A 20,082-nucleotide genomic window follows, 5' to 3' on the forward strand; every position below is an offset into this window, starting at 1 on the left:
AGTTAATGTACTGGCCTCACCCCAGACCTGTACGTCATCTTACATTTCATACATTTGACTGTTGTCTAGGTGTCTAGATTTAAATTCAAAGAGACAGTATCGATAGTCTATGCATGACCTGACGTTTTATACGTAACCAAAATGAGGAAAAGTGAATATCTGGAGCGCTCAACACTCTCATGCAGTGTATGTTTAATTCATACTCGAAGCCGGAGGGCGCTCTCGTGCAGAAAGTCCAAAACAGACTCCTAGAACGAATGACTTATGACATGAAGGAAACCCTAATATGGACAAAAGCATCCGGCTATCCTGTAGCTGAGCTGATTACAAAGCAGAAAAAAACCTGAAGACAATAAACACACGATTGCGAAAATATACGGTTTATGTGTGTTTTTCAAGTTATCTCCATGTCATAAATAAACTTTATGAATAATGCAGTACTGATTGACATATCATTTAGTAGCCTATAGAAACTATACATTTCCTGCTTTATTCTGTGATAAAAATGGGGAAAAGGTGCTCGTAGTAGCCTTAATAAACCAATCATAAAACTGTCATTAGGAAAATATTGAACAAAAATATTATAGCCCCTTGCAGATGTTTTTTTTTTTAACTCCCAATAATCTGCCTTCTAAAATTGATTTGAAAGGCATTGTCTCTATTTTAACAAGAAATGCTGCCATAATCGAAAAGTAATATAACAATATTTGAAATTTGTATTAATTTCAATGGGGAAAAAAAGTGCCCTTTTGTCAAGGCAATTTATTTTTTTTGGCATTTTGTGAAGGCCTGCCCAATTTAACTATTAGTAAAATTAATGAATATTAATTTAGTAGTAAATAAAATTATCCACATGATGATGACCTTTCACCTGACGATCTCATCAGGGACTATCCCTCACGTTCAGACACCTTTAATGTACGTACCTTACTTCCACAGGCTACAAACAGCAATATAAACAACAGATGTGCATGCTCTCTTCACGCAGTTCTTGTATAATAATAATAATTTAATAATATAAGCATACAAGCACACCGCTCTGCTGAGAACTCTACTTACCGGCAGCCGCGGACGTTATGAAGGCATCCTGGGAGTGCGCTACATTAAAGGTGTCTGAACGAATCGAGTGAACCAATGATTCAATGGTCCATTCATAAAGAGAGCCATTTACTTCATTCCTGAATGAATCAGCCGTTTGAACGAATTGAATGAATGACTCAATGACTTACTCATAAAGACACCTGCTGACATTTTTAGTTTCTTATTTAGAGTATAATTTCATTTAAACATTTTTTTGGTTACCAATGACTTTCACTGTATGAACAAAAAAAAAAAACTTTTACTCTATGTTCCATAGTTTATCTTAGGCCGTTATAGCCTAAATGTGTATGTGTTCTGAATGTTATTTTGAATCAAGTGGTACCACTTTATAATAACTTTCATTAATAAATAATTAACAAACATTAAATAACGCTTAATGAATAATTTGTTAATATATATTCAAAGAGTTAGAAACGTGAGATAATGTGCTTGGTAATGTTTGCTAATAAACTTATTACACATTAGATAATGTTCAAACAAGTCATTATTTCATGTATGGTAAAATGCTTACAAATGTCATTAAACTTTCAATTCCATATGATCAAGCACTTGCGTTATAAATTATGTTATAAAATGATTAAAAGCTTGTGTTAATGCACAACACTTTTGCTGTTATTGAGGTGTGACACGGGTAAGGTTAGGGACAGGTTTGGTGGTATGGGTAGGTTTAAGGGTTGGTTAAGGTGTCAACATTGTACAGGGGTCAATTTGATTATTATAAGGGAACACGGTTCAATCTGTTTATATTATATTGTTTTGATAAATGAACAAGTATTTTCTTTTAAAAAATGATTGGTTTGCCCCTGTTTATTTATGATTCAAGGAATATCCTGTTTAATGATATACTGAAACGTAGTATACTAATGTGAATGTTGAGGTAATAAAAAAAAATTTTTTCACCAAAATTACAATCTGTTATGTCTTTAGCAAGCATTTAGCTAAACTTAACCAGCCACCCTTTACACAAACTTTGTTACATTAGCTAAAAGTCCAATGCCCATAAAGATATTAAATGATTAGTAATTATTTATAAACATTTATTGTGAAATAGTCTCAACTTTAGATTGGCTACTGCAAAGACATGAACAAATGATTAATACATGATTAGTAAAGATGTGTGAATAGGGTACATTCAGGTCTTTCGGGACACTTTTTGCCATTGAGATGACTGCTCATAAAGGTATTAATGATTAGTAAACATTTATAAACATTTGCAAATAATGAATAGTTTCCACTTTAGATTGGGTACCGCAAAAACATGAACAAATAATTAATAGATTATTTGTTAGGATGTGTAAAAATAGGTCAACACAACAAACAAAGACTAAAACAAACAAAGCATTTCAATTTACATTAAATAATCATATGTTAATCATTAGGTAATGTTTAGTAAGTGCATTAGAACACCATCTCATATTTCTAGCTATGTGAATATATATTAAATAATGATCTGTTAAGCATTATATAATGGTTGTTAATGATTTACAAATGAAAGTTATTATAAAGTGTTACCCACATTATTTTGTTTTTTATTATTCATCACACTATTTCCTGCATAAAAAAACTAAATAAAAAACTAAACATTTTGTAGTAGTTTTGGCAAACAACAACAATAATAATAATGATTTGTTTTTACAATTATTATTTATATAATAAAATACACAAATGATACATTATTACTCTATTATTATCTCTATTGTAAACTATACAAATTATACATTAATAATATATATATATATATATATATATATATGTCACAGTCTTCAGCCGGTGTGCCCAGGAGGGCCACCATGTCAGACTGACATTCCTAATTATATAAAATATATAACAAAAAACTTGAAAGTAAAATTCATTCATAAATCTTTCAGATTTACAATGATACAGTCAAACTGAGATGAAGTGATGAACACCGGAATAAAAAGACATTAGAGGATTGTTAGACAATAAATAAGCAAACTAAGAGGCCTATTAGCGCTTCAAACTGAGCTGTGATACTCACAATGTGCAACTGCAGGTAGTCTCCGAGGCCCTGGCTGCTCTCCACCTGCATCAGGATGGCATCACTCTGCTGGGTGCTGAAGCCCACGGCCAATCGGTCCGCCCTGGTGCTTGGCCGATCATTGGGGGCCCAGGTGTACGTGATGAGCGCTCCTCCTCTCCCAAATATATATGTGGTCCCAGCTGCCAAATGAAGGAAGACACATAACATAAGCTACTGATTCAAAGATGTTGCATGAGACAAAGGAATATAAAAATGAACGCGAGTAAGATGTGGAGCAGCACAGCAGGAGGGATGCAACAATATGAGCGTGTGAGGCAAGATGGATGCTAAAGAAGCACCTCACATCACACATTTGCCCTGTGCTCTGCCTCATATGAGATAAAAGCGTCTCTGTCTTTAATAAGTTGCCATCTGTTCTGATGTGCCTTGAATGCTCATTTTCAATGTGTTTCCTTAGTGACAAACGTCATATTCAGGACTGGCATTTTCAGATACAAGCATCCAGCGCTGGTTTGGAGCTGAAATGCCTTATTGGCCTTGAAAAGCAGGGCCCATTTTAGAGCAAACTTCACCAACTTCTTGCCCTCTTGTTGCTCTTATTCTTCGCAACATACTTTGGTGCTAATATTTCACTGCGATTGGACATGGCATCAAATCACAGCGGCTGTATAGAAAAGAGGATCTGAAATGGAGCCAGTGCTGTGTTGCATCAGCTTGGTAAGAAACCACCGCAGGGCGGGATGGATGCTCGACATGCTTTAAACTGCCAAACTATCCGTGCTGAAACAGCCCTAGAGAATGAACCTGGGCAACTGTGTTGACCGATTTGCCAGGGTAAAACGAGAGGTTGTTATGTGAGCTGCCTCACTGTTGAAGTACAATAGCACAGTAATGGGAAAAGGTGAATAAAGTAGAATAAACTAGAAAAACATCAAGAAGGTCCCAGAAACAAGACACACATAAAAAAAAAAAAATAATAATAATGTAGGAAGAAGGTATTTTTGCAATTACAACTGATCCTAATGAATTTCTTTTAAAGGCAGGGTAGGTGATCTGGTTAAAAAACTTTTTTTGTTTTGTTATGCTGGTTGACAGTCTCTTCACATCCCGACAGCAATCACTAAGTTAAGGGGTCTAAATGTATTTATATGTATTTATATAGTTTGTGTAAGTTGTAGGACCATAAAATGTTCGTCCAATCAGATTCCTCGGTCTGAGGACTACGATAGCCTGTCCTGTCTGCCTGTTGACGTATGTATTTGCATATCTCTGCGCACCCTGTTCACGCAGACATGATCAGCACGCGTGCCATTGCCATTGGCGCGTGAGAATGGAAGGCGTTATTATTGTAATATTATGCGCTTTGTACTGTAATGTTTTCTCACCAGTGAAAGAGAAGTGAGGTATTCTGACAGCATTGCATTCAAACCTCATAGGGTTAGCCGGTTAGCCTCTGGTCTGGTCTGTTCATGTGTTTTGGAGGAGGTGAGGCTTTGGAGAGTGATTTGCAGGGAAGTTGGGATCTTATGATTTCATTAATTTCATATCTTTAATTTCTTGCTATTGGTAACCTCTCTGATATTGCCTACCCTACCTTTAAAGGGGTCATATGATGCTGCTAAAAAGAACATTATTTTGTGTATTCGGTGTAATGAAATGTGTTTATGCGGTTTAAAGTTTAAAAAACACATTATTTTCCACATACTGTACATTATTGTTTCTCCTCTATGCCCCACCTTTTTGAAACGCATCGATTTTTACAAAGCTCATCGTGAAAAGCGAGGTGTGCTGTGATTGGCCAGCTATCCAGTGCGTTGCGGCTAGAGTGAGCTGAGGCGGCGGGGTCGAGAATGGCACCCCGGCGGATCCGACGAATGAGTGGCAACCACATGTGACGACCCCGGGCTGATGTATTCCCTCAGCGATGACAAGAACTTCTATAAAAATATATAATACAATATATCCATAAACACAGGTGTCCCTACACTTTCAGAAAAAAGGTACAAAAGTATCCCAAATACTTTCCATCTTAATGGTGCACTTTTGTTCGTTTTGCCTATTGCTAGTCATCCCAGTGGTCAGGGTTTTATATTCACATGTTGGCCAGCTACATACACCAAATGAAATGGATGTTCTTAGACTCAATGGCAACAAAGTTTTGTGAATTGTTGGTGGTTTGTACTGGCTCACAGGGACTGGATCCTGCATTGCGGTGGCTTTCTTTCTGGACTTCATCCTGGACTGTGTTATACACTTTCAATGTTTTTATTTGTCTTTATTATGCATTTTGTTTTTGCTGTTATTTTGTTATGCTTATTTTTTTCTAGATTAACTTTTGTGTTTGTTTCATAAAAAAAGTGCAATATAAAGTACAATTTAAAATGAATGCATTTCATATTTAATTTTAGATTGCACTTTTTCAACAAATTGAGTAAAACATCCAAATATATATATTTTTCTAAATATATAATGAATATAAAAATACTATAAAATATTTTTTGTAACTTTACAATATTTCTATCTAACTTTCAATTTTTTTAACATTAGTAAATGCATTAACAATAAGCCTTTTTTTTTTACAGCATTTAGTAATATTAATTAATAAAATTACAATTGTGTTAACACAACTTTTGATTTTAATAATGTATTGAAATTAAGATGAATACATTCTGTAGAAGTATTGTTCATTGTTTATTAATATAAAGTGCATTATTAATATTAAGCAATGAAACCTTATTGTTACCAAAATGTTAACAATATTTGAGAAAACTACCAGCAAGAAACGTTTTTCTAAAGCAGGAAATTGGAAAACAAAACAAACTTAAAACGCTTTGCTTGAAAACGGCTTGTGCTATCTTTCTCGCTTGAATGAAATAATGAAATAACATTCACACACAGTCTATGCTGGAGTTTCTTGCAAAGCAGCTCTATCATTATTTAAATGCTCTTCAAACATCTGTCAGGTGCTTTCCGTTTGTCACGCTCGACACTCAGCATCTGCTGTAAGGCCAGATATTTGTTCATCAGTGGTACACTGAGACTAGGGTTTTCTTGAACACCCTCCCAACTGATTAATGGTTTCAATACCAATTCAATTAAAAAAACTTTATTATCTGTCAACCAGTGATAGAAATTTGTCTTAGGTAAAAGGCTCACATGTACACAATACACAATAATAATACACAACAATACTACACAATATTAAGACACAAGATCCTGACAAAACTGTTTGGCCTTATTCAGAAACAGTAGGAATAAAATAAATACTATAAGCCTTCCTTCTAGCCAAAGGAGTTCTAAACTGACAACCTGATGGGAGTGTCTGAAAAAGGTAATGCAAAGGATGAGAGGGGTTAGTAACAATAGAAGCTGCTTTCCTCTTCACAGCACAGTTATAGAGATCTAAAAGTTTAGTCTGTGGGTACCCAATAATTTTAGATACCTGTCTGATTACTCTTGATCATTTTTTATTGTTTTCAGCTGAAAGAAAGTTAAATGAAGAAACAATGTTAAAGGTTATACTTATAACTGATTCCACAAGTGACCGATACACTGCTGTTAAAGGCACAATATGTAAGATTTTTTTATTAAAATATCCAAAAACCACTAGAACAGTGTTATATATTTTGCTGACTTGTGTACTTACATTATCCCAAATGTTTCGAAGAATGTTTAAATCCAGAGAAATAAGCAATTTTAACTAGTGACACGGACCGTGTCCATAGTGTCATTGTGTGCCTGGAAACACCAAAGACGCTTTAATATGTTGTGCGTTTTAATAGACCGGTGATGACCGCACAGAGTAGCATTATAACAGAACTTCCAAATGTATCTAGTATGATAAAACAGCGCTGCTTTCCCCCCCCCCCACCTTTGTCTCTTTGTTTATTTGGAATACGCGCCCTCTAGCGGCAAAAATTACATATTGTGCCTTTAAGATTTCCTGTTTTACATTAAAGCCCTTTAGCCTTCTCAAAAGAGATAATCACTGTTGAGCTTTCTTATAGACACTATTTGCCTGCTTTGTAAAAGATAAATGCCTGTCAATCTCAGTGCCCAAATATGTAAAGGCCTCAACCTGCTCCACTACCTGACAAGTGAATTCTAAATATCTAAGTGTCTAGTCACCGTATCCAAGAGAGTTAAGCTGGCATCCTCAACTCCCCGTTTTGACTTGTAAGCAAACTGAAGCGGGTCCAAGCACTCGGCTTCCTTGATCGTAAGCTCCCCCGCTACCCCCTTCTCCATACATTTACAGATAATTGAGGTAAGAGCCACAGGTCTAAAATTCTTCATCTCCTTGATATGAGTTTTTTTTGGAACTGGAATAATGGTTGTGTCCTTCCATACTCTCGGGACATACCCAGTGTTCAAGGACAACTGGAAGAGTTGACCCACCATCCCGCCTACTTGGGCCGAACACTCTTTAAATAAGCGGCTCAAGTCCATCCGGACGAGGAGCTTTCCTTCGCTGTAATTTGGAGAGGATGGAGACAGCCCTTCGTTCCTCCATACTGATTGGTGTAGGGGCATTACTTAAAGAGGTCATATGATGCGATTTCAATTTTTCCTTTCTCTTTGGAATGTTACAAGCTCTTGGTGCATAACGAAGATCTGTAAAGTTGCAAAGACTAAAGTCTCAAATCCAAAGAGATATTCTTTATAAAAGTTAAGAGTCAGCCACACCTACCTAAAACGGCTCGTTCTAACACGCCCCCACATACCTACGTCACTATCTGGGAAGATTTGCATAACGCCGCCCAAATGTTCACGCAAAGAAAGAAGGCGAAATCTTTTATTCTCGCTGTAGTATTGTTGCCGCCGCCGCCATGTCGTGAAGGCGCTGTGTGCTTCATTGTGAAAGCGAAACTACTTTGTTTGGCCTTCCAAAAGAGGACGATATTGCTTCGTCATGCCTGGAGCTGATCCGTGCTGGTCGCTGAGGAAATACTTCAACTTCGCACTGTCGATCGCCGGATCGTCTTTCACCGTGGATGAAGCAGAGTCCAGCCCGGGGCCGTCACATGTGGTTACCGCAGGCATCAAAATATGGTAAGGGACGTAACATTTCCGTCACACGCTTGAGGAATTCAGCCAATCACAACGCACTGGATAGATGGCCAATCAGAGCACATCTCGCGTTTCAGAAAGGCGGGGAAAAAACAATAATGTACAGTATGTGAAAAATAATGTGTTTTTTTAACCTTAAATCACATAAACACATTTCATTACACCAAATACACAAAATAATGTTCTTTTTAGCAGCATCATATGACCCCTTTAAGTCAGTCTGGTCCCAATCCACTCCATAATTATTCATATTAAACCTAGCATAAAAAGCATTCATCTGCTCAACAAAGGAAGCAGGGTCTGGACACTGAACTCGAGTTGAAGCCTGGGCTCTTTCCATTATCATATTAAGATTCTGCCATGCCGCCTTCGTATTTCCTTTAATAAAACTCTCCTCCATCTTGTCTTTATATCGAAGTTTGGCCAACCTGGTTTTATCTTAGCAGTTCCTTTCTCAGTTCACTAACACATCTTTTATGTGCCTCCATAAAGGCAATCGTTTTGAGGTTAATACAATGCTTCATCTGTTTAGAGACCCAAGGTTTGTTATTTGGGTAAAGATTGACTTTCTTAGTTGGTATCACATTATCAGCACAAAAAGACATATATGAACAGATGGAATCATTAATCATATCCAAATTGCCATCATTGCTGAAAAACATCACCCAATCGGTAAGCTCAAAACATCCTCTTAGGGTCTCCAGAGAGTCATTGTTTGCTAAATGACTGACCTCCCACTTTCCCCCAAAATCTCACCTAAATACCTGGATGCCAAAGTGGAGCCACCTGTCATTCCTGGCGCTTGTGGTAGACTAAATGAGCAAACAGAGGAGGTGTGGGGAATGCAATTAAGTGTTCTGGCGAGTGGTCCCCTAGGTGGCATGTGGGTTACTGAGTGCTGAACACCTGCTCATGAAAGCTGCTAACTAACATGTTGAGTTTGGGCTGCCACGCTTCACAACAACTGTTTGAGCCACTGAAATATGAGGAACGGTTATAATGAAATGCTAAAACACATGGGATCAATCAGGACTGTTCATTTAATTGGAGCTAAAGTGTCTGTTGTCAGCAGGGTCCAAAATTAACACTTGCCAAGCGCCAAATGAAAGTAAAATTCGCTATTGGCTATTAAGTCAATTAAAACTGGTTGCCAGTAATTTAATTCAGATCTGCAACATAATATAAAGTTGAACTCAAATTATAATAATGATAGTCTGACCCTCAATGATGTAAGCACCATGTAATTCAAATGAAAGAAAAACAAACAACTTACCTACAAACTTTTACATCAATGGAAAATTTAGAGTTCATCTACAATGCCTGATTTTCTTTTTTTTTTTTTTTTATCCAAAGCTCCATGACGTGACACACGTGGAATATTTCTCACATTAATCCACCCAGACAAAAAATATCAGGAACAAAACCACAATGTGTCTTGACATTTGTGACAGGCACAGTTTCACTGAGAGACAGATACTGACTCATCTCTTATTATTCTGCGAAAAACAGCTCAATAATTCCAGCGTCAAAGAGATTTAAATATATATATATTTTTTTATAAGAAATTATGCAAAATATAGTTTCATTGCTGTTAAGGAATATTTCTGGTTGGGAATTTTCTCAATTTACTCACCATTGGCAGCTGGGTTGTATGTGAACCTACTTTACTACATAAACCATATATAGTGATCTAGACAACCCATGTGACTGCATTGGCCCAAGGACATTTTTTATGGGACATTTAGCCTAACACTTCACAGCAGAGGTGAAACTTAACTACTGCTATCATGATGCAATCATAAAGTATATAAAGTCCCCAAAACAGAATTGATTTCCTCACTCAGAATGAATAAGAATTTATCGGCTTGATTATTCTCTAAATGTTGGAATCTGATTCCACTCTATATAATTTGAAGGTTGTGCTAAACGAATCAATATCACTTCACATAGACCTCTGATAATGTTGTCTGCCTTAGATCGGTTGTGACCTATACTCATTTATCTGTCCTTGAAAATTATGACATACAACCATTTGTAGCCTTTTCTATAGGTGAAAGAAAGCATCCTTTTTTTGGTGCAAATAAACACAAGCATTTGTATTATTCCACAATGGCACTTTGTCAGGCTTTAGTGTAGTGGAACAAGCGAGGACCAGTGCATTAAGTTCCTGATAGGTTAAGCATTTGTAAACAGTGTTTAATTCAATAAACACACTGAATGAACTGTCCACACACACCGTCTTTGGGGGGGAAAAGTCTTGGAGGCAAAAATTCAATTTTCCTGCTTCAGTTGCTCCCTGTAATTCAACTAAAAAGACTTGTGTGTATTGAGCAAGATAAAACCAGTTTCTGAGCCATGTGCCATTTAAAAATACCAATCAAAAAAAACTTTTATAATCCTGACTGTATGAAACAATAATTTTGGACAGGATATATTAAAGTGCTTGCCCCTTTTTTTACGCTGTAGTTGTCACATACATGAATCATGGTTTGCTGGCTAGCGTTTTGAAGGTGGTATTACGGAGAATTTGATTCGACAAAACTTTAAAACTATATTTTTTATTTATAAATACATAAACATAAGATACATGTTATAAATTCAGCACACACAAAGGCTTCTGAATACATTTAGAATGATTCAGCTTCGAATATAATAACAATTCTCCCAAACTTAATTGTTATGACAAAATATTATTTGCTTTGGGCTATTTAAAATAATAAACAAAAAGCAGGAAATATGTACAGAAATACATAAAAAATACAAATACAAATGTTAAGGTATTATGCTTGATCTACTTAAAGAAAAAACATGAGAGTGTCTAAACTGAGGGGAAAAAAACATTACTGATATGTAAAAAATTACTTGTTTTATTATTTTGAAAACACAAACATGTACACAAATATTTTTCCTCTTTAGTCCATTGTATATATATATACAATGGTATATATATATATTCAAATGGTGTTTAATCTATTCCTGATGAAATTTTAAACTGCATGATCCATCTTTACGTTTGCTTCTCAGATTAAAAAAAAAATCCACAGTGTTTTCTTATGGTAATATCACAACTCGAAACCCTGTGGGATATAAAGCAAACACATAATAACAAAAATAAATGAAAAAAACAAAAAAACAAAAACATGCTTGGCTACATCACCTCCCCAATGAACAGTTGAGCAAAATGATTTATTCTCACTCTTTTCATGCAGCTTCAAAACGGGTTTTACACGTTTCTTCTTTTCAACAAGGCAAACAACAATCTACAATAAAGCGTTTGGATTGGATTTCACTGAGAGCTCCTGTGAGATGCTGTGATTAGATAAGCTCTGTGTATGGAGGCTAAAGGGAAGTGAGTTAGGAGCAGTGCAGTTATTTGCTCTGTGTTCCCAGATGCCCACAGACAGAGGGATATTGGAACCATGTCCACTGGATCAGATTCTGGGAATCAAAGTCAGCAGTCTATACAGACACATGAAAGTGGCCAAAAGATGAGGAAAACTACACAATGCTCCAGAGATATAAGTTATGAAGTGATGCTGCAGTAATGTGTGAATGAGCATTACTGCAGCAAGCGTACAGCACAAAATAATAATGAAAGAATTAGCTCATTTTCTATTGTCTTTGTTCTAGTAGAGGTAGACTACTACATACTTCAAATGAACAATTTTATCCAACCACAGGTTTGTGTAATCATAAAATCAAAATATTTGATCCTTTAAGGTCTGCTTCTTTTGTTAACATTCATGTTAAACTTTCTTTTTTAAATAGACAGACAGACAGACAGACAGACAGACAGACAGAGAGATAGATAGATAGATAGATAGATAGATAGATAGATAGATAGATAGATAGATAGATAGATAGATAGATAGATGGATAAGGTACCTACTCAGTCAAATTAACAAATAAAGTTACTTTTTGTATTTTCTGAATGTTTGCTTTAATGCTCGATATTGCTGTTAAATTTCCAAATATGCCTGGCTTCATGGCATTTTAATTTGAATTGTTGTTGTTTACTGCATGTAAATTAACATTTCACTTCAGCATATTCGTTTTTGTTGCGGTATAAAATGATTCTAATAATAGAATAGAAAGTAATTAAGGGGGAAAAAGAAAATAATAAAAGATAAATTAATCTTTCCTCTCTGGATGTGGACTGTATGCCAAAAACAAACCAGCTGCCGCTTTTGGGACGACTACAACATTTTTGTTAGATCCATCCCAAGTATTCTTCTTCTATGGATTCAGTTCAACTGCTTTGCACTTTTTTAGCTGCAATGATATTGCCAGAACGATCCATCTAGTTCAGCAGTTGAAAATTGCTAAATATTTTTGTAGAAACTGAGATACATTTTCTTCAGGATTTTTTGGGGAAAAGAAAGCTCAAAAGAAAAGCATTTATTTCAAATAATATAAATATAAATGTCTTCACTGTCACTTTTGATCAATTTAATGCATCATTGCTTAATACAACTTTTGAATGGTAGTGTATCACAGTTTTCATAAAAATATTAAGCATCACAATTGTGATAACATTGATAATAATAAGAAATGTTTCTTGATCACCAAATCAGCGTATTAGAATGTTTTCTGAAGGATCACGTGACACTTAAAACTGGAGTAACGACACTGAAAACTCAGCTTTGCCAGCACAAGAATAAATTACATCTTAAAATACTATATTTAAACAGAAAACATTAATTTTACTCTGGGAGCATTTTTCTTCTTCTATGGATTCAGTTCAACTGCTTTGCACTTTTTTAGCTGCAATGATATTGCCAGAACGATCCATCTAGTTCAGCAGTTGAAAATTGCTAAATATTTTTGTAGAAACTGAGATACATTTTCTTCAGGATTTTTGGGGGAAAAGAAAGCTCAAAAGAAAAGCATTTATTTCAAATAATATAAATATAAATGTCTTCACTGTCACTTTTGATCAATTTAATGCATCATTGCTTAATACAACTTTTGAATGGTAGTGTATCACAGTTTTCATAAAAATATTAAGCATCACAATTGTGATAACATTGATAATAATAAGAAATGTTTCTTGATCACCAAATCAGCGTATTAGAATGTTTTCTGAAGGATCACGTGACACTTAAAACTGGAGTAACGACACTGAAAACTCAGCTTTGCCAGCACAAGAATAAATTACATCTTAAAATACTATATTTAAACAGAAAACATTAATTTTACTCTGGGAGCATAAGAGACTGGCAAAAACATTGCAGGATTCACAGGTTTTGGCCAAAGACTTTAAAGTTTTGAATACGGACCTCGTATATTCCATAAAAGAATGTCATTTAATTGAACCAACTTATTTCAATATTTAAATACACATCAGAAATGAACCTTTGTGACATATTTAATTTTAACGTCAATATTTTAATCATGCATAGCATAATTAGCCCAGACTCATTTCCTAGCTATTTCATAACACAAAAGTAAATCAAGTCTGTTTAAATATACAGAATGTAGTATGAAACACATACTCATCTTTAGCGTTTGGAGAGTGATTAACCTTTTGGATAAGCTTGCTTGCCAATCAGGGTACTGCGCTCATCAAGGTAAATGTGAAAACCCATCATTTGCGGTTCATTAAGTCCATGCATTCAGCCAAACCCAGACACTTCTGACATCAAATAACTTGGAGCACTCCTACAGAAACCAAGTTAAGGTCTCTCTTGTTTCAGTGGTGCAGAAAAATAGAACCATATAAAATTTGTTTATATCAGATTTAACTTTCTGTTGGCATGAACAAATATTGTGGTAACAATATTATATATATATATATATATATATATACCAGCTGCCGCTTTTGGGACGACTACAACATTTTTGTTAGATCCATCCCAAGTATTTTTTCTTCTTCTATGGATTCAGTTCAACTGCTTTGCACTTTTTTAGCTGCAATGATATTGCCAGAACGATCCATCTAGTTCAGCAGTTGAAAATTGCTAAATATTTTTGTAGAAACTGAGATACATTTTCTTCAGGATTTTTGGGGGAAAAGAAAGCTCAAAAGAAAAGCATTTATTTCAAATAATATAAATATAAATGTCTTCACTGTCACTTTTGATCAATTTAATGCATCATTGCTTAATACAACTTTTGAATGGTAGTGTATCACAGTTTTCATAAAAATATTAAGCATCACAATTGTGATAACATTGATAATAATAAGAAATGTTTCTTGATCACCAAATCAGCGTATTAGAATGATTTCTGAAGGATCACGTGACACTTAAAACTGGAGTAACGACACTGAAAACTCAGCTTTGCCAGCACAAGAATAAATTACATCTTAAAATACTATATTCAAACAGAAAACATTAATTTTACTCTGGGAGCATAAGAGACTGGCAAAAACATTGCAGGATTCACAGGTTTTGGCCAAAGACTTTAAAGTTTTGAATACGGACCTCGTATATTCCATAAAAGAATGTCATTTAATTGAACCAACTTATTTCAATATTTAAATACACATCAGAAATGAACCTTTGTGACATATTTAATTTTAACGTCAATATTTTAATCATGCATAGCATAATTAGCCCAGACTCATTTCCTAGCTATTTCATAACACAAAAGTAAATCAAGTCTGTTTAAATATACAGAATGTAGTATGAAACACATACTCATCTTTAGCGTTTGGAGAGTGATTAACCTTTTGGATAAGCTTGCTTGCCAATCAGGGTACTGCGCTCATCAAGGTAAATGTGAAAACCCATCATTTGCGGTTCATTAAGTCCATGCATTCAGCCAAACCCAGACACTTCTGACATCAAATAACTTGGAGCACTCCTACAGAAACCAAGTTAAGGTCTCTCTTGTTTCAGTGGTGCAGAAAAATAGAACCATATAAAATTTGTTTATATCAGATTTAACTTTCTGTTGGCATGAACAAATATTGTGGTAACAATATTATATATATATATATATATATATATACTGTATATATATATAGTATATATATATATATATATAAAATAAAAAAAACGGGGCAGACATGTTATTTCTAGCAGTCACAATGCAAAATCTGCAAAGAAACTGACGCAGTCTACTTAGCATTCTTTGCAGCCACTCACATGTTTTGCAACAATATTTGCTTCTCTCCAACAAAACCATTCCACGGGTGCCAGGGTGTATTAACCTCCTACATTACGCAGGATAAACCACACCGGATTTACACTTATTTCCCACAGTGTGGAAGTAGACCTTGAGACTTGATATGCAAGCTCTGCGGGTTAAGAACATCCTGCACATTTCAAATAGGAGCAGCAAATATTATATGGCGCAGTGAAATTAAAATAAGACTAGGGATCAACCGAGAACAACCAAATAGGATATAAATACTAAATAAGTCCTGTTAGCATTATTGTGGGACATGTTAATAGCGACAGTGCTATTTACAGTATGAAAAAGCAATCTGAAAAAGCCGGGCATGCAAGATTTAATTGAAACCAAAGTCCTGGAATACATTTTTTATGGGTTGTTTTCCAAAGCTGCAAATGAAATTCATTTGATGGTGTGGACCAATATCACTCTGGGCTCTCAGCCATAATCATAAATAAGCTACACGACATTTGAAAGAATAAATATGAAAAAAGATTACCTTTTTTTTCTGTAGGCATTTTCTGATGTCTAATCACAAAGAAAGCAAACAAATTAACAAAACTTACTTTCACCTGAACATTAGTGTTTTATCTAAGAACTTCTCTAGATTACCGTATTATCTTGGTTAATCAAATCTAAATGGGGTTTTAAGTCGACAGTGTGGATGGAAATCAAATGAAGACTTGTACCCTGCAGTCAGGCTAACTGCCTAGCTCTGAAATATTAGCAATTTCCTGTAATTGCGGAAACCTGGCATTGAATTACTAACAGTGTAAGTCGCTTCGGCGAGGGACTGGACTTCCCTCTGACAGGCATTTATGAAGTTGCAGGTGTCCAATTTGATATTTGAAACTGTTGGACAATTCTGAGTTAAAGATGGTTTACCAGTTATACTAATGTGACATCTCAGCTGGCTTTCCATCAGTTAAAGGTGCAGTATGTCAATTTTTTGGATGCTAAAATGCGTCAATTTAAGGTTTTATACTCAAAGGAAACTATAAACAGGTGCATCTCAATAAATTAGAATGTCGTGGAAAAGTTCATTTATTTCAGTAATTCAACTCAAATTGTGAAACTCATGTATTAAATAAATTCAATGCACACAGACTGAAGTAGTTGAAGTCTTTGGTTCTTTTAATTGTGATGATTTTGGCTCACATTTAACAAAAACCCACCAATTCACTATCTCAACAAATTAGAATACTTCATAAGACCAATAAAAAAAACATTTTTAGTGAATTGTTGGCCTTCTGGAAAGTATGTTCATTTACTGTACATGTACTCAATACTCGGTAGGGGCTCCTTTTGCTTTAATTACTGCCTCAATTTAGCGTGGCATGGAGGTGATCAGTTTGTGGCACTGCTGAGGTGGTATGGAAGCCCAGATTTCTTTGACAGTGGCCTTCAGCTCATCTGCATTTTTTGGTCTCTTGTTTCTCATTTTCCTCTTGACAATACCCAATAGATTCTCTATGGGGTTCAGGTCTGGTGAGTTTGCTGGCCAGTCAAGCACACCAACACATGGTCATTTAACCAACTTTTGGTGCTTTTGGCAGTGTAGGCAGGTGCCAAATCCTAATGTGAGCCAAAATCATCACAATTAAAAGAACCAAAGACTTAAACTACTTCAGCCTGTGTGCATTGAATTTATTTAATACACGAGTTTCACAATTTGAGTTGAATTACTGAAATAAATGAACTTTTCCACGACATTCTAATTTATTGAGATGCACCTGTATGTCTAAGTTGGTTCCTTAAAGCAATATTAACTCTGCATCTCTGTGGCACTAATCCAGTAGCCCCTCACTACAGAACACAAGATCCAGGGGGTGTGGTTGGATCCACATCTAGGGGGTGGAGATGGGTGGGTTTAGGGATCAGGGGGTGGAGACGGGTAGGTTTAGGTTTATGTAAGGTGGGAGGAGTTGGATCTGGATCCAAACACGCCCCCTGGATCTTGTGTTCTGCAGTGAGGACCATCTCCTCTATTCTGACCAGCAACACTAACTCAACCAATGGCATGAGTTGGGGGTGTGGCTATCTATTTTTTTTTTTAAATCTATACCTATTTGGGCTAAATCGGTTTGAAAGTCCCAAGACTGGCTACCCACTGAAGCTAAGCAGGGCTGAGCCTGGTCAGTACCTGGATGGGAGACCACCTGGGAAAACTAGGTTGCTGCTGGAAGAGGTGGTAGTGAGGCCAGCAGGGGGTGCTCACCCTGTGGTCTGTGTGGGTTCTAACGCCCCAGTATAGTGACGGGGACACTATACTGTCAACAAGCACCGTCCTTCGGATGAGACATTAAACCGAGGTCATGACTCTCTGTGGTCATTAAAAATCCCAGGATGTCTTTCGAAAAGAGTAGAGGTATGACCTCGGCATCCTGGCCAAATTTCCCCATTGGCCTCTGATCATCATGGCCTCCTAACCATCCCCATATCTACTGATTGGCTTCATCACTCCTTTCCACCAATAAGCTGGTGTGTGGTGGGCGTTCTGGCGCACTATGGCTGCCATTGCATCATCCAGGTGGATGCTGCAAACTGGTGGTGGATGAGGGGATACCCCCTGACAATGTAAAGCGCTTTGAGTGCCTAGAAAAGCGCTATATAAATGTAATTAATTATTATTATTATTATTTAATTTGATTATGCTAGTGGTTCCAAAATTACAAACTTTACACTTACCGGGAAACATCAGTGAGAAAATACAAGCTCTACTTTGTTTACTGAGGTTTTTTCTTTATGAGGTGATATCAAATTTATAGTGTTCATTCATTATTTTTGTATCGGAGGCAGTGCGACACCTTTAAGCTTCACCTTAGACAATAAGGTTAAAAAAAAAAAAAACTTGTCTAGCTCATTGATGCTTTGCAAAAAGAAATGTGTCAACACCGCAGCTGTCAACTCTGTCACTCGTATTTAGCTGCAAACTCACATGAGGATATCTGCCTCACATTTAGTTACAAAAATAAAAATATTTTGCTATGGAATCAAGGAAAAGCTTGCTAAAAAGTGAAAAGAGCGGTCAGATTAAACTTTATAACTCGCATATCTACCAGGAATGAGTAAATGCTACTGTAAACATTTGGGCCTCTTGAGGTTTCTGATGTGCTGCTTTGCTGCAGAACTGTAAGCAATATAGCTTATTAAATCTCAAGATCCAGGGTGTCCTATTTTTGTTGGCAGCTTCGATAAACAAATCGGTGCATTCCCACTAGGGCTCTGTATGTGCACCAGAACCCCCCACCCTCAATTCATAACACAGTCACAAACCCGTCAGAACTCCACGTGCAATGAAAGGACAGACAGAACATGCATTATTTTATTAAAAAGACCAGGAAAGGGAGCTGAATAATTGATGTGAAGATTATAAACACCTTTTCTTTTTAAATAAATAAATAAACAAATCACATATGTTTAAAAAAAGGTGAAAATTAACTCTAACACCTCATGTATTCATGAGGTTCATGTATAACAGATTTAAGTCATTCAGGAGATGCCAAGCTGCCAAAGAAGTTTGACTGATAAGTACTAGGGATTTGCAAATATACATATTTTCATAATATTTTTAGTCACACGGTTGTCTGAAAGACAATTTGACTAGTCGGTCTGTATAAGTCTGTATAATTTGGCTGCTTTACCATTGTATCCTCTATTCAGAAGCATTTCTTAAAGGGACAGTTCAAACAAAAATAAAAGGAATAATTTACTAACCCTCACAATGTTCCAAACCTATATGACTGTGTGGAACATAGAAGATGATTTTGAGAAATGACTCTGTCTTTTCTTGTTCTTTTTCTTCTTCCAAACATATTCTTTTGTGTTCCACAGAAAAAGAAACAAACAGGTTGGGAATGACATGAAGGTGTGTATATTATGACTGAATTTTCATTTTTGGGTGAACGACTGTACTGTATCTCTTTAAGGGGCATTCACATAGGATGCATTCTTATGTTCAAAAATAGTTGTGATGGTGTGCAACCACATGGAACAGAATACAGTATTCTTCATTTTAAAAGCTGAAAAGTTTTAAATTTGACATTTCATCTTTAATATACTGTAGCGTCTGGACCAATCAAACACACAATATATATTTTGTTAGCTAGATTTAACAAATACTCTGTAACACCCCTCAGTTAACAAGCCATATGAGGACCTATGGACCCTTCCCCTTGAAATGCGTAACACCCCAGGAAGCCGAACAGGCCCCTGGTTCCATGGCAACCAACCATATCACTGGGTTTATTACCAAGTGGAATGTGAGCAGAGAGACTCTCACTGCATTTTCCATAGCAAGAGGCAAAATGCACAGTAGAAATGGACTTTTCTACTAATGAATTCATAGGAAAACCTTTCTTTGAATGAACAGTGTATCCTTCAGGTCATTGTGTATATTATTGTCATTGTCAGTGTATTTTGTCTTTGAGATTGTATACTATTTTATGCAGGCTTATGATCGAAACACTCACTCCTGTCAGCTTACATATATATATAACCCTACCATGTTTAGTATCTATGAATTAGTATTCGGATGATTTAATTGAGAGTGTATATTGTATGTTTATACCTATGCAACATATTAGTGTTCTAAGAATCTTTATTAGTTTGTGCATCCACACCCCAAGCGGATTACATGTGCAAATTACCATGCCCTCGAACAAAGGGTCGTAAAACCCTCGAGCAATTGCAACCTCCCGCTTGGAATTTCTTCCGTTCTCATTGGACAAGCCCACCTTGAGAGGCGTTACTCTTCTCCGACCTTAAAGGCCCACACCAGGGACCCTCCC

The 20,082-nt window shown here is 36.0% G+C and overlaps 1 protein-coding gene across 1 annotated transcript in view; it reads right to left on the reverse strand.

Annotated features, from left to right (window-relative positions):
- Positions 1 to 3,100: 3,100 nt before the first annotated feature.
- The window catches only part of LOC107557024 (neurexin-2-like), a gene marked incomplete at its 3' end in the record, with an annotated part of 379,214 nt that continues 362,232 nt past the window's right edge, over positions 3,101 to 20,082 (reverse strand). Inside the window, exon 19 of the mRNA XM_016240325.1 lies at positions 3,101 to 3,282. Coding sequence (XP_016095811.1) covers positions 3,101 to 3,282 — 182 coding nt within the window. The remainder of the gene's footprint in view (positions 3,283 to 20,082) is intronic.

Source organism: Sinocyclocheilus grahami, unplaced genomic scaffold (assembly GCF_001515645.1).
Source record: "Sinocyclocheilus grahami isolate Dianchi unplaced genomic scaffold, SAMN03320097.WGS_v1.1 scaffold588.1, whole genome shotgun sequence".
Classification (NCBI taxonomy): Eukaryota; Metazoa; Chordata; class Actinopteri; order Cypriniformes; family Cyprinidae; genus Sinocyclocheilus; species Sinocyclocheilus grahami.